At 41.3% G+C, this 16,342-nt stretch overlaps 2 protein-coding genes across 2 annotated transcripts; both read left to right on the top strand.

The window, feature by feature from the left end:
- On the top strand, window positions 1–1,062 carry LOC139348491 (beta-1,3-galactosyltransferase 5-like). Its single transcript, XM_070988666.1, has one exon. The coding sequence runs from the start codon at window positions 1–3 to the stop codon at window positions 1,060–1,062; it is 1,062 nt and encodes a 353-aa protein (XP_070844767.1).
- Window positions 1,063–5,594: 4,532 nt separating this feature from the next.
- Window positions 5,595–9,072, top strand: LOC139349140 (beta-1,3-galactosyltransferase 2-like). The gene is made up of 3 exons (XM_070989674.1): window positions 5,595–5,638; window positions 7,764–7,873; window positions 8,195–9,072. The coding sequence occupies exons 1-3, from the start codon at window positions 5,595–5,597 to the stop codon at window positions 9,070–9,072; spliced, it is 1,032 nt and encodes a 343-aa protein (XP_070845775.1).
- Window positions 9,073–16,342: the final 7,270 nt, after the last annotated feature.

The raw sequence follows: 16,342 nt of genomic DNA, 5'->3' as shown, positions 1-16,342 counted from the left end.
ATGGAGGACGGGAGGAGACTCTTAAAACACAGCTTTACCTGCATCCTGGGAGCAGTGACAGTCTTCCTTGTATATCTGTACTTTGACGGGGAGTCGGGGAGCTGGGACGCTCCAGGTCTCAGAAGAGTAGCAGGACCATCATCAGCAGCAGCAGCAGCAGCAGCAGCAGCAGCAGCAGCAGCAGCAGCAGCAGCAGCAGAACCACAATGGGAGGATCCTGGGCCATATCATGTGGCCTATCCTCGAAACTACAGATTCATCATGGATGAGACGCCGACATGTAAGAGCACGACCCCTTTCCTGGTCCTGATGGTGCCGGTTGCACCCGGTGGTGTGGCAGCTCGGGACGCCATCCGGAGGACATGGGGAAAAGAGAAACTGGTTCTGGGTCAGCTGGTTGAGACTGTCTTCATTCTGGGCCTGCCTGGAGGAGCTGATGCAGAGCAGCAGCAGGAGAAGCTGGAACAGGAGAGCCTGCAGCACCGTGACCTGATCCAGAGTAACTTCCAGGACAGCTACCGCAATCTGACCATCAAGACCATGGTGATGCTGGAGTGGCTGGCTGCGCACTGTGTCAAGGCCTCCTATGCCATAAAGATTGACTCAGATGTGTTACTCCATGTCCAGAATTTGGTGAAACTGTTGCTGGATCCCAACACGGCCAAACAAAACTACATGACGGGTTTGGTGTGGTGGCACAGCCCGGTTTTAAGAAACCCTTTCAACAAGTTCTACATGCCGAGAGAGGTGATTGCTGAGCCAGAGTACCCTCCATATCCGCTGGGCATGGCCTACGTCATGTCCCTGGACCTGCCTGGGAAGGTCCTGGGAGTCTCTCCTCAGATTAAACCTCTGTACATTGAAGACGTCTACCTGGGCATGTGCCTAAAACGCCTAGGCATCTCTCCCACCGACCCTCCGGAAAACACTATGTTTATTGTCGACCCCTCGCATCCTCTGAGCGGCTGCAGCCTTTCAGGAGTGATCGCCGTGACAACGACTGGCATCCCACAGATGACGAGTTACTGGCAGAGGAGCAGACAGCCGGAAGCTAAATGCTGAACTTCAAGCTTAGCGGGACTGACTTGTGCCTTCTTGGTGGAGGGGGGGGACCTGTTTCAACCTGGATCTGACTTAAATCTAAAATAAATGAACACTGAGTATATTTATTATGGGTTTGCAAACAACTTATAAGCACCTTGTTTTGTTTTTTTTTAATGACTTGGAGAAATTTTGAGAGAAATACTTTTACTCAGTTACTTCTGGATACATTCGTTGTGCCACTTTATTATTCTATGCATTCATGCCCATTCTGTTAGGAGGCAGCTGGTCCGCCGGTCTGCAGGCGCACCTCCACGTGACTCACTTCAAAGCAGCATAATGACTGAGGCTACGAAAGCAGTGCTGCTTTCAAAAAGGTGCTAGAGGCTAAATGTTACAGAGGAATTAACAGCGTGTAGTGCAGATTGTTGCATGATTTTGAGGCCAAAACTTACCTGGCAAAGACTGGTTTTCAGTGTTGTGCACCTCACTACCTCACACTCAGAGACTCATTACTCTGAAGGAGTTTAGAGGTACACTCTGTAATATTTTTAATAATATTGGTGAGTACTTTACTTTTGTATGCATGGAAAATCCCCCGAGCCCTCTCTCTCTACCTGTCTACCTGCCAGCCCAAATTGCAATGCATATCAAATGTACTCGTCAAAGGGGGAAAGTTGAGAATAAGTCTGGCAGCCTTGTTTTGTGCCCCTTGTAATTTTTTTATTAACTGTTTAGACGCAGATGACCAGATAACTGAGCAATAATCCAGATGACACAAAACCAGAGAACGAACTGTTTGACAGAGCAGTGATGAAGGAATAAAAGGTGCACATTTCCTGTGTGCGCTGCACACCTGCAGTCGAAAAAAATATAACATGTCTAGTCAACTGTTAGTCTCAAAGTAAAAAGAAACCATTAAGCGCGCGTGTATTAATGGCCATTTTAAACCGTTACTAACGTTGTTTGCTGAGTGTGGCTAATGTTAGCAGTGCTATAGCACCAGCAGCCTCCTTTTCTTGCCATATGCTCACAGTCCCTACCCATCACATGATGAGTATGATCATGTGGCCCAAGCTCTCATCAACAAGCATCCTTGTCTGAAGGAACCAGGGTCTGCCAGTGGGTGGTATTGCTGGAAGTTCAGTTTAAAGTTCAAAATGGGCAACTTCCAGCAGAAGATGCGAGTGGCTGGATGTTCCGAGCTCAGTCAATGCACGTACCTCTGCATCAACAAGTTCAAAAAGACTAAAGAGGGCCAGAAAGTCACAAGTCAACTTCCTGCCAGATTTTCCAGAAGGGAAAGCCTAAAGTGACCTTGAGATAGAGAGATCTGCCATGGTCAGTGAGATGAAGAAAAGAAAGGTTGACTGAAAGCAAACTGGTGAGATGATGAGTAACACCATTTCTCGGGGGGGCAACTGTTGCGATGATGGCTAAGATGAATCCTTTCAATGAGTACAATAATAATAAATAAAAGTCAGATAGTTAACTTTACAGTGTTACATTGTATTGTTTCATTTGGTTTTCCTGTTCAGTCACTAGATGGCAACACCAGACATGAATTGTACATACTGTACAGCATTTCTGTAAAGCTATATCAAGTTAAATGTCTCAAATACAATAAATTAGGTTCCACAATAAAACACTTCCACTGTGGCATCAACAGATACAGTCATCTACTAGTTTGCCCATGAAATCACTGTTAGCACAATCTACAATTTATAGGTACCATGGATGCCATCTCAATAATCAAACCAAATCAAATTCTACTATAGAAATAGAAATAGAAATAGAATGCCTTTACTGTCATTATACCCTGTATAATGAAATTCAGAGCAGCTCCTTCAGTGCAAAAGGTACAATAAATACAATAAATACACAACAATATAGAAAAGTAGAAGCAAAATAAAAAAGCAAGTTATGTACACAGTACAATATAATGCACAGCATAACATATTGTATTTCTCCAATAGGGAGTATTGCACATTTGTGGTACAGTAGAGGTAGACCAGGGGATTGATGTCAGTGCATATGTGAGTTCAGGGTGGTGATGGCTTTGGGAAAGAAACTGTTCTTGAGTCTGTTTGTTTTGGACCTTTGCACCTGTAACGTCTTCCTGAGGGCAGCAGGTCAAACAGGGTGGAGCCAGGGTGGGAACTGTCCTTGATGATATTATTTGATCTGGTGAGACGTCAAACCTGTAATTAATCAAATCTTAACAGAACATGTTCAGTACATACAGTATTTTGCTGGCAATATGCAATCAATACAACTATTAACAATTCAACATTTGGAGAGTACAACATAACACAACTCACCATTTCATAACACACTCACTCATCACTCATGCAGTTGCGGGCCAGGTCGATCAGGCAGTCTCCTGAGTCCCGCGCGCTGTGAGTGTCTTCTTTCATTTTTTTCTTTCTTTTTTTCGCGCGCTGTGAGTATCTTTCTTTGTCGCGCGCTGTGTGTATCTTCCGAGCACGCATCAGTGCGTATGACGAAATCACGTTGGGGCAAGCCCTCCCGGAGCCCATAGAAATGAATTGTAGGGTCCAAATTTAAAAAAAAAATCTCAACATGTAAGTCTATGAGAGCGCCTGGGGCGATTTTGCTTCTGGTTGGAAAGTGATGTTCAGGCTGCTGATTGGACAATAATATTAAGACTTAGACCGGCAAAATAAACTCTTTTCTCTCTCTTTTTCTTGTGTGGCTTAAGGAGGGCGGTGCACTGTCGCCCACTATGGGCCAGAGACTCTGTAGGCTACTCTTCAATGTTTTAAGTCTGACTGAATAAAATGAGTCCTGCAGTCTTTCCTATTTTGAGCATTTGCACACTTTTAGCCTACAGTTTCCCCAGATACTAGTTAGTGAAGAGACACACATTCTAAAACACGTTCATTGTTAATCGTTCATCGTTTCCATTTCAGTCAGTGTCTTTCTAAGCGCGTGCGTGTGTAGCCTGCCCACGTGTGTACCTGTCTGTCTGCGCAAAGAAATTTGATAGGTTTGTTTGTTGTACTGCGTCAAGATTGACAACAATTTCGACCAATTGTGAAAAGAAACTCGAAATTATTAGATTAAAAAAAGTCAAACTTGTGAGTTTAAAAGTTGAATTGATGAGATAAAATGTCCAAATTATGAGATTTGAAAGTCAAGGTTGTGAGTTTAAAAAAAACGTCGAAATTATGCGAGGGTCAGAATTTCCACTGACTTACCATGGGAGCATTTCTTTCTTTAACAGGCGGAAATGGGCTTCCATACAGATGTAACTGCACACAGTTTATAAAGTCTATGTTCAAGGCTAAAGATGGACCTATTGCCACGACACTCGCTAAATTCCTGCAAAGGAACAGAGGTCCTTACAGTATACTGTAGTTATTCAAAGATCCCCACAATCATTCTTTTTGAATTTGTTTGTTTGTTTGTTTGTTTTGACAATTGTGCGTTGTTTGCAATGTTTATTTGTTGCTATTTTAGCATTTTCAGTCTTATGGTCACAGGCGTATGTTACACATTTAAAGCCACTCATTTTTTTTTTTTTTTTGTTTTTTGTATTGACAAAGTGTGTGCACCAATAAATGTTTAACTGGTTGCATGTTAATTGTTGTTTGTCATATTTCTCTTTTGAAACAAACATGCTATAGCCATTAATTACAGGTTACTGTAATATTTATTTTGTTAAATCATTCTTTTTTTTTAATTTAAATAATTTTGATTAGGTTTTGCTAAGCATGATTTTGATTATTTGGTTAAATGGCCAATCAGAAATGGATTTGGAAGTTTAAACAACTGGAAATGGACGTTTAAGTTCAAAGAAATCTTGAATAATTCAATAGATTCATTCATTTGATTCAAATGACCTGACACTTTTAATTAAGCTAAAATAAATTTGGAAATTCAAATAACGACCCTAAGCAGTTCAAACAATTAATAAATCCAAGTCAACTTAACTGAAACAAAAGGTTTACACAACTGACTATTTTAATTAAGCTGAAATAGATTTACAAGTTCAGGCAATTACCGTTTAAATCAAACCCGAGTTAAATCAATGATGAAATCTAAATCAACCAAACTAACGCAGATGTTTACACAACAAGGAATATTTAATCAAAATAACTTTTTTTTTTCGCTTAACTTAGAATTTTAAGGCAGCCCTTTCACTCATATTCTTAAGTTGAAACAAAATGGTGATACCAGAACGACCGCATTACTCCATGCAATAAATTTGGAGATTTTCCATTCCAAAGCAGGGTTTCCTCTTCCATTCCCGATAGTCTGTAAAGTTGATCAAGGGTGAGAAACTATATGACACATTCTCCCTCCCTCCCCAACTCCTCCGCCCCCTCGCCGCCCCCCTCTGTCATTCGGGGAGTACATACTGGCTCGTAGCTCATCCCAGCGGGCAGTAGTGAAGTCATGGTGTGTGAAAGTTTGGGTTTTTAGGATGCCTAATAAGATGGCAGAATCAAATTCATGACTCAGAAGACAGAAAAGTCCACAACATAGCAAATACTTAAGGAAATCCGGCAGGAAGGCTCGCGACAGTCATGGGGATTAAAGAGACCAGCTCAGGTGGGAGTGGACTGAAAAGGTAAGGACTTAAAATCATTTGACCCCCTTTCAATGGACCTTCGGTCGAATGCAGGCCATCAGCGTGTGGAGTGAATAAAGTTGACGTTTTGGCCTTAAGATAAGCGTGATGCACAAATCACTGTCTGTCTTTTTTAAAATATCTCAGACGAGCTTAAGAACATTGGAGATGAGACATTGGAGAGGTCCCGTGTTATGAGTATCACACCCTTACCACTTATAATAAGACAATCAACTTGAGCTGAGCGGACTGTCTGAGACAACATAGATCAGAATGTCAGCGTAGAATTGAAATGTAGATAAAAAGAGACACATAAGTCATTATTCAGCACTAACATCAAAGAAAAAAAGAGTTTTTCCATCGTTAATAAACACGGAATCATTTTAAAGAGCCGTTTCATCGCGTGCGTATTTAAGCACAGAAGCGCACACCAGATCATTCCACTTTGGAGACGAATTCAGAAGAAAACATAACTAATAAATGATGTCCGATCTTCAGGCCACACCCAAGCAAACGTTCTTGATTCCCCTGTAGCCACAAACATTAACTGATACCCCCACGGTCTCTCTCCGCCTGTGACAAGGTATTTAAGTCCCGCTTCACCGGCGAGTGCGCACACAACCCGTCTGCTGTTTGACTTAACGTGACTTTCTCTTGATGATTTCACCTTTCATGAAACACTCTCTCCAGCTTCCTGATTCTCCCAGCTTGTTACTTTCCCTTTCCTGCAGGCACACTGCATAAGTCTCCTTATAGTGAAAAAATATAGATTACAGAGACGCTATATCCAGGGCCGCCTTAACCTACTGTTAGGCCCCTGGGCTGAGAAGTTTGATAGGCCCTGTCCCGTCCTCCAAATTTACCGAGTGCGCTCTGACGCAGACATATCAACGCTTTTACTGAAAGAATCCCGTGAGAATCAGTGGGTGTCCACAACAACTTTTTGCCCAGAGGCCCTTAACAGGTGAATCTTTCCATGATCATAAAAAAAGAATAAATGAAATATGCATAGCTAGATTACCTTGTCAAGGGCCCTGGAAAGAAAGAAAATGTATTTTGGCCCCTTCTGACCCCCACAACCCCCAGTCTGTTCATTGTGTATGTGCCCTGTGGCCTCCAGCTTCTCACGACAGAGCACGAAGCGAAGTATGGCATCGGTATTATATTCTGCAACAAATCTATAGATACTTATTTTTGCTAGAATAACTGGACCCAGTATGTCGATAGTTTTTGTAATTTGATTTAGGAATGTGCATCACATGAGCACACTATAAAAAATAAAAATAAAAAATTATACAGTGCTCCTCTACAAGAAGATTGGCTTATAATAGGAGATGTCCCTTCACTGTACTTGAAGGTGGGGTGAGTCATTCTGCAGAGAGAGAGTTGATGTTTTCTGAATTTCTAATTCAGAGAATATGTCCTCACTGTCTACTCACTGTCCCCTCTTTCCCTGTGTGCTACTACTTGTGTATTGTTGTATTTTAATGACTGTCAGGTACAAAGAAAAACAAACACAGGAATAAAAAGGGCTGAATGAATGAGTACCATGAATGAAAAATAAATGATTAAATCAAAAAAATGTCAATAAATAGATTTGATTAATTTAATTTCAGTTTAATGACATGTCCCTCGGGGCTGCACGGTGGCGCAGCAGGTAGTGCGCGTGCCTCACAGCAAGAAGGTTGCCGGTTCGGTTCCCTGTGTGAAGTTTGCATGTTCTTCCCGTGCATGCCTGGGTTCTCTCCGGGCGCTCTGGCTTCCTCCCACAGACCAAAAACATGCTCATTAGGTTAATTGGTGACTCTAAATTGCCCCTAGGTGTGAGTGTGAATGGCTGTATATCTGTATATATGTTGCCCTGCGATTACCCCGCCTCCCGCTCGTTGACATCTGGGATAGGCTCCAGCCCCCCCCGTGACCCCGAGGGATAAACGGCATAGAAAATGGATGGATGGACATGTCTCTTAAAGTGCCATTTTGCCAAAATGTACAGAAATATAGAATAAAAACAAAGTGCACCCTACTTCTACCTCACGGAGTCCATTCTAACATTAGACTGTTTGTTTACATCCTTCGATACGTTTTCACCACTTTTAACTTTCCCTTTTTATGTTGTTTTTAGACAACTCATCAAGGGGTTGTGTCGTCAGAAGAAGCCTTCGTTTCGCTTCTCGTTCAAGGTCCTGCTCCTGCTTTGTATCGTGGTCTTCATCTTGCGTTACACTCTGCTCAGCAGGTCTCGGCCATGGTGGGGGAGCTTTCCACTCCAAGAGCACTACCAACCTATTGCACAACCTACTGTACAACCAACTGCACAACCTACTGCACGACCTACTGTACAACCTACTGTACAACCTACTGCACGACCTACTGCACAACCTACTGTACAACCTACTGCACGACCTACTGCACAACCTACTGTACAACCTACTTTACAACCCACTGCACAACCTACTGCACGACCTACTGTACAACCTACTGCACGACCTACTGTACAACCTACTGTACAACCTACTTTACAACCTACTGTGCAACCTACTGTGCGACCCACAGTACCAGCTACTGTCCCACCTACTGTCCCACCTACTGGCATTCAGTACCACCAAGCCTACGCACACAACTACCACTTTATCATGGATAATGAAGAGGTATGTAAGACCACGAAACCTTTCCTGGTCCTGATGGTTCCAGTGGCACCACATGATGTAGCAGCCCGGGACGCCATCCGTCAGACATGGGGCAAAGACAGCAAGGTTCAGGGTGAGGTGGTCTTCACTCTCTTCATGCTGGGCTACTCTGGAAGAGCTGATGCTGGTCAGGTGCAGGAGAAAGTCAAACAGGAGAATCTGCAGCACCACGACCTGATTCAGAGTGACTTCATGGACACGTACCTCAATCTGACCATCAAAACCATGGTGATCATGGAGTGGCTGGCCACACGCTGTCCTACAGCAGCCTACGGCATGAAGGTTGACTCGGACATGTTCCTGAACATTGACAACTTAGTGATCATGCTACAGAAGCCAGGCATCCCCAAGAAGGAATACCTGACAGGGATGCTTATGTGGAACGCGCCAGTGCTGCGTTCAAAGAATTCCAAATGGTACGTCCCTGTGGAGATGTACCCAAGAAACACATACCCGACCTACACCCTGGGCATGGGATATATCTTCTCCAATGATCTTCCAGGTAAATTTGTGGAGGTCTCAAAATCAATCAAACCCTTTAACATTGAGGATGCTTACATTGGAATGTGCATGGAAAAGCTGGGACTTGCACCCACATCACCGCCAAATCCCTCTCAGTTCAAGGCCTATATCACAAAATACAATCGCTGTGAATTCTCCAAGGTCATCACCTACATTCTTGGGTCTGCAGAAGAGCTGGTGAAATACTGGACAGACTTGAAAAAGCCTGGACAACCCTGTTAGGATTGGGATTACTAGTTTGCTCAATAATACTAATACTAGGTTTCTCAATAAATGCACTATATAAATGTCAAAAAAGATGGCATTTTTAAAAAATATGAGCTCTTCAGGATTGTCAGCAAAAAAATGTGAAGGGAATGATTATTGGTCCTGATATGTGAAGTGACATGAAAATGTGAAGGAGTGGAATTAAAGGTACCTTTGGGTTGGCTAATGGTGTTGTAGAGCCACGTTTTGACAAACAGGTAATTTATGTTTTTTGCTACTGTAAGTTTACAAAGGCAGACATGCATGCCTCACACACTGGGATGCCCTCATACACTAACTGCAGGGTGCTGCACGAAATCTGCAGTGGGCCAACTTAAAGAGGAAAGGCTGTTTGAATGTAATGCAACAAACGCACAGAGAAAGGTGTCAGATGATTGTAAGTTTTCAAAATGTAAACAATTAAAGAAGACAGACTATTTAACAAAAAGTCTCTAAATATTCATAGAAAATGCACGTTTTACTGCACTTGATGAATTTTAGTGAAGTTTTTTTTCCAGGACCAGAACAGTCAAGTTGTGCAATGTGGGATCCAGGAATCCTTGAAATCATTCAATCGATTATTCAGCCTTTGTTTAAATCTTGAAGAGTCACTGAGGGTATGTCCTCATTTTAAACAGAGTGAGTAATAATTAATAAGAAAACAATTCAACGACAAAGCAGTTTGTGTTCATGGCTTTGGCTTAGCGTTCACACTCAGGACTTAAGCATAAGCCAATGACTTGAACAGGCCAAACAATGACCATGGGAGCAGTTTAATAAGGAAGTGGTGTACGATGGCAAGTTGCCACTTTGTAAATAGAAACCAATGTTTGTCAAGTCTCAGTGTTAGAGATGGCCACCCAATCTTTTCATACAAGATCCAATGATAAGTAGAATAAATATCACCCGTAATGAGTCATGAGGTGGAGAAGATGGCCTGAATTCTCCTTTGAAGGACTGATTCAGATTTATTTCCTGAGTCTTAATATTTAGGAACCCATGAAAAGGAGATGATATCCTTGGGTCCTGGTTATTTTCAGATTTCTGAAGTATTATGCGTTGCACATGTAAAGACCATAGCTTGGATCAGGCTTGTGGAACCTAATCCAGTTTTCTGAACATTGACAGGTGGAGAAGTGAGTGTCTGAGATGTTAGGAATCAAGATGCACATGGACTGTAGACAGTGCAGGGATATGAACAAGGTTAATGTTCGCGGCCATCGCGCGATGGACGCGTTGGCCGCGAAAATCGCTCTCATCGTCGCACCATCGCTTCATCGCTCGAGTTGAAATTATTGAACTTTTGCGGCGGATTCGCGTGAAGACGCGCCGCGACAGCCTATCAGCGTTGAGATCGTCATCGACGTGCTGACGTACGGACGTGGTCGACGAGAGAATGAAATGGCGGAAGAAATGTTGTTGTTGGGCGGGCTTGTCGCGCGACGCGATGACGCCGCAAGGGGTTTTTGTACCAGCGTCAAAACTGGAGCGTCTGGCGCGACGCGATTTCATTTGAGGCGCGATTTGAGGCGTTTGGTGGGAATGTAGTCTAAGAGTTGTTGCTGTAGGTGCACCTGATTTTAAAGGTCCAGGGAAGCGTGGTGTGAATGTATGTGTGTGAGCGTGTACGTGGGTAACTCCTTTGTGGTGATTCTTCCTCAAAGTGGTTGGCTCGCCATCTGTCACGACCGGAATCTCGCCCTGGTCCTCGGATTTTCCCGTCCTCTCAAAAACCTGACCTATAAACAAGGTCATATAATTTACTCTCTACTCTCAGATGCATCCCTCAAGGTTTAAATGTAAAAAAAAAAAAAAAGACATCAAGCCTCAAATATTAATCTTATCAAATCTCAAATCTTCAGTTTTTAGTTGTACAACATTCAATTTTCAAGTGCATCCAATATGAGAACTAAACATTCAAGTGCTCACTTATTTCTCTGTTCATCTTAACAGTAACTCAGTAATACTCATGATAAGTAACCATTAACATTCAAAATATCACATATAACCATATCAAAACCACGTGCAACTAAAAGAGCAGTAAATACTGAGTTTGTTTTAGAGGTATCAAAGAAGTGTGCTCTGCTCTTACACTATAGGCCTATTCATGAGAGAGAGGGACTGCACCAAAAATGACCCTCTAGTTTACATCAAACTCACTGTTGAAATGAATTAAGTTCCTTCAACAATGTGCATTTTACAAAGTAAAATATTATTTGACTCATCATATGATTTATCAAATTATTCATCTTTAAATTGGCAACAGGAAACAAAACAACTTCCCCTTTAACATATACTGTACATCAGCATGAAATAACAGACACCATATACACACATGTTCAGAAATACTGCGCCATTATTCACTTCACTTTCATGACCACTGCTTTCTTTACTGCACAGAGAAACAACAGAAAAATAGCATCAGAGTGTTGGCTTTCCCTTTTCTCGTCCTCTTTCTGTGTTTCTGTTCTCTTAGCAGCAGCTGCCTTCACTGGCTGAGATTAGAAAAACGGAGGAACAACGCGCCTGCACACCTCCGAGCCGGCAGGCTGAGCGTGACCTGCGTAGACTCTGATTGGCTGCTGAGGCTAGGTACACCCCCACATGGGGTGAAGTGAGCGGTGCATTCAACTGCAATGGGACATTTAACACTTTGCTGATGGAAACAAATAAAATGAAGAAAATAAGTATTCTCTTTCTTCTTTTATCACCGGTCTCATCTAATCTGTCTTTTCCCCATCTGGGCTACACATGTCTCTATTTGGTCATTGAGGCATCCTTTTCTTCTTGTCTTTTTTTGTTTTTGTTGGCATCAATAATGTTCTTATCTGTTTCAGGAGCAGCAGTTATTACAGTTCATTGTGTGCAGAAGGGCAGGTGATACATGTCACGTTCATACTTATCTTTGTGGATGGATGATATGTCATAACTTTGTGGAGAAACTTTATCGCAGACACATAGTTTGTGACGCACCACTTCATCTAAAGGCACATTGTTCATGATTTAAAGTGCTGTTTTTAATTTGTGTTACAGTTTTTACACTACGTCTATGAAATGATGTTTTATTTCATTTTTTTAGAATAGTTTAAGTGCGAGGCAATGCAGGATCCTTCCACAGTTAAAGGAAATGTACTCTGTAAGACGTGTGTTGGGTAAAAAGAGACGGAGTTCACAACTTTTGAATACAACAATCAATTTCTGCTAGATTATACTGTAAACTGTCTGAATCAAACCTAAAAGAGCCTGTTTTCCATCCTTCATTTGGTGAATTTGCATCAAGTTGCTTGTTTAAATCACATTAAAATCCAACTGTAGGAATCCATATTGAATTTGTGTGCTTACTGTGATTTCATGTATTCAGTATGTATGTTATGTTTGATGTGGAGAAACTTCTGGCCAGCCTCACTTTGAATAAGAGAATAAGCTGATGAGCCTCAGCTGCTGTACAAGCACTCGGACAGACAGACAGGAGGTGAAACAGCGTGGGTAACCCTCAGTCAGTGTTGTTTTTCATGTGGTATCATCAGAGGAGTGTGGAACATCCACAAGGTCTCCATCTTATTTTATTTATTTTAACCTCGGGACACCCAAAGCCTCCGGACATAAAGTATGCCAAGTGTGAAGGACTCTGAAGCCTGCAGTGCATAAATTAAATATTCCTTAAACACTCGGCAAACACCTGGGTGTGATGCAGATAAAAAAAACTGTTTTAGTTTTTAAGATAAGACAAAACTTTATTGATCCCATGTCGGGGAAACTGTGTTGGTACAGACAGCAATAATAGCAAGAATAAAGAACAGAGAAGGAGACGTAGAAAAAGAAATGAACACAAAATAAAACTCAACCAAATATGTACATTATTTAGAAAAAACAAAACAATAAGGGTATTGTTGAACATGAGATGCTGCAATTTTTATCTATTTATTTTTGCCAAGTATCTTTGGACGAATCTGTAAATGTGTTTGGGATTAAACAGATTACAGATTAACACAGACAGCCGCGTTGTATTTATGGCCAGTCAGAACATGAATTTAAGATCACTAATAATGATGTTTTAGCAAGCAAAAGTCTAAGTAAACTGATTAATTAATTAATTAATTAATTAATTAATTGGTATGGAGACACATTTTTTTTAAATATCTATTGAGTCTCAGTTTTTGTTTTTAAACTCCTTCATTTCTCAGAGTTCCTTAATTTGACATGTAGGATTTGTATAATATCTCTAATATCTTGACAGAGGTCAAGACTGAACACAGTCTGTTTTGAAGCCTGGAGTAAAATCAGCTCTCAAAACTGACTGTAGTTTCATTTCATGTGTTTGGGATCATTTGATGGATTTAGTGTGAATTTAACGGGGCTTTCTACATTAATGGGCAGACAAATCACTAAATTGTAATTTTCTCCAATGATCAGCCTGAAAGAAATATAATCCTTCAGAGCCTCAACATCCTGAAACACTTTCTAAGAAGAACTAAGATAGAGAGTATGTTAGTCAGAGCAGTGAACATGCAAACAAATTCAATATATATCAAAAATAAAGGCTCCCATTATAAATGTATGATTACAATTAGAATGAACTTTATTGGTCAAAAAAGTTGACATATCAGCAATTTGACTCTTGACCATAATGAATGTGTATTTACTTTAAGTGGTGCTTTCAAGGACCTCACTCTGCAAATCCAAAGTTAATTATAAACTCCCATAAACTCTAATAAAATAACTGAAAGAGCATAAGTCCATCTCGCTATAATCAGAGCCAAGTAACCAGCATAAAAAATGGCCTTATTTCCCAGTACTAAGTCCAAAGTGACGTCTTGGGAGCGCTTGTTTTAATGACTTACAGTACAAAGTGCATGTACTGTAGGTTTGCAAGTACGACAGATAGTCACGGTTTACCCAAGAGCCTGGATTAAATGGGTGGAGTGTAGACTGCAGCTTCTTTGTTTCTCTATTGTCACAGTTTTGAAAGCAAAATTTAGATATTACAACATGGTAAGATGTGTTAAATAAATTGTTATTATGTCAGATAATAAACATATTCAAAATGTTATAGTATGTTTTAAATCAGTGAACAGATCATAAGTGCACATAGAAAGTTCTCATGTTTAGTTTCTTCTAACTTCTGTTCATGCAAAATGAAAATAAGCTATTTATTCCTCGTACACTGCTGAGGCATCGGTCTAATATTTGACCATAGTTCCACCCTCTGATCGCCTCTCAGCCAATCAGAAACCGGCTCCAGTGAGCAAAGCAGTGATTATCTGATTGTAGATCCAGGAAGAGATCAATGAAACAATCAGTGAGGTGAGGGAAGAGGAGGGTGTGTATGATTTAAAAGCCTTCATACGCTACTTTTTCCAGTGTTGTTCACCTTTCTCTCACGTGACACTGGCTACGTCGTCACGTTGCAGCTGGTGGAATGTGGGGCTTGTAGTTTTTGAACAGTTGTAGTTTTAAACAGCTGTTTGCTGAAATGCTTTTCCTGCTTGCCCGCTTGTTTAATTTCTAAGTTGTGTATTTCTCTCAACTGTGCAATAACACTATTTATGACCCAGATTGGCAACAGTACTTTTAGAAACTGTGCATGTACACAGTCCTATATTTCTCAGGTGCAATACGACACGTCATCAGTTCCTTTTCTCATTAGAATATTCACAATTTTTATGGCATTCACCATTTTTTTTTTAGAATCTGTACAGATGTACATATTCATAGCTGTTTTTCTGTTCTGTACCCTGTTTACTTTTGACCTCTTTATGGCTGGCTGAAACGACGAAATTCCCCGGAGTGGCATCCATAAAGTCTTATCTTGTCCCTCGGTGGCCAAACAAGCACAGAAAATTGACCCTCATCTGCCTCAACGGATTCAGTGGTTGCACAGACCTCCTCCTCCAATGTCCTTCATTGAAAGTAACTGTTGTTCCAAATTTTATTGGCTGTGAGGCCAACATCATCTGCTCACTTTCAGATGTCATTGTTTGAAACATGGCAATATCACCCACTAGTGTTTTGGTGGTGTAACTGCAGAGCGATGCAGACACCAGCACACAAGTATAAATGCTCACAACGACTCTGTGTAGATTAAACGCAGGATTAAGTTTTTTTAAACATCTAGTTTGGGATGTGCTTGAGTGACAGCTCCAGCAGGTCCCTCCTGTCTCCTAGTTTGAAAGAAAGGCAATCAAAAAGCAAAACGCAGCCTGATTACATGTTGTTTCACGTTCAAATCCCGGATGAGCCCTCGAGAAGGACACTCACAGGGCTTAGTGAGAGCATTTGATGCTGCTCTGTCAACAATGGTCTTGTTAAACCAGTGACTAATACTGTCTGGCAGAGCTTCACCGGATGTGAATCATTAAAGAACTTGATGTTGTTCACGGTAAACCAAGTCAGGCACTGCGGCAAAGCTTGCAAGACTTGCACATATGTCCAGGAGCTGCTTAGCCTTGCGTAGCAGAAAAGTGGAAACAGGGGCTCAGTCTCCTGAACAACTCGATCCTGAACAATGTAGATGAATTAAGTTCATGTAAGAGGCAGAAAAGTGTTGATTCTGGGGTGAACTGTCTCTTTCATACACCTCATCAAATTGTTTTATTGTCTGCAGACACTTAAGAAGCTTAAAGCATCTTTTATTCAGCTGGTGGTGCATTTCTTCTAAAAGCTTCTAAACACATTGAGTTTTGTCACCAGACACGAGGAAAATGGATGGCCTGCATCTATTTTTGTGCTGAATTTATTGTCTGAGCTGGGACAGAATATTTGTACTGGTCGGTCATGCACTTGGCTTGCCATGATTGGCTCACACTCTCATTAACTGTCCACGTTACACAGCTGAAATGATGCCAGACATGTGAGAATATGCACTTTCTTTGAGTGGAAGAAGATAAATTTTGTAGTCCAGAAATCACACACTTGAACATGGTTCTAAAACAGGCAGCGATGAGGGGAAAAAGGCTCTTGTACAGCGGAAAAAAACATGATGTATTGCTCAGAGTAACATATTGAAAAAGGCATTGTTGGAGCTGATATCCAAACTAAGAAATCGTAGTGGAACTAGTATGAAGGCATTTCAAATGACACAGATAAGCACTGCACTGACACTGAGGAACACTGTTTTCACTTTCAAAGCATGAAATTATCTTCTTTTTCTCAAACGTGAGCTGATTATGTTGTGTGTTTATCTGAATTTGCAGGGGAAAGTGCTGCTGTCACGTGATAATGTGAATCTCTGTCCTGTGTAGTCTTA

The sequence above is a fragment of the Chaetodon trifascialis genome, chromosome 2, assembly GCF_039877785.1.
Source record: "Chaetodon trifascialis isolate fChaTrf1 chromosome 2, fChaTrf1.hap1, whole genome shotgun sequence".
In the NCBI taxonomy this organism is placed as follows: Eukaryota; Metazoa; Chordata; class Actinopteri; order Chaetodontiformes; family Chaetodontidae; genus Chaetodon; species Chaetodon trifascialis.
Note: the sequence above shows the minus strand (reverse complement) of the source record. Positions and strands in the feature narration are given on the sequence as shown.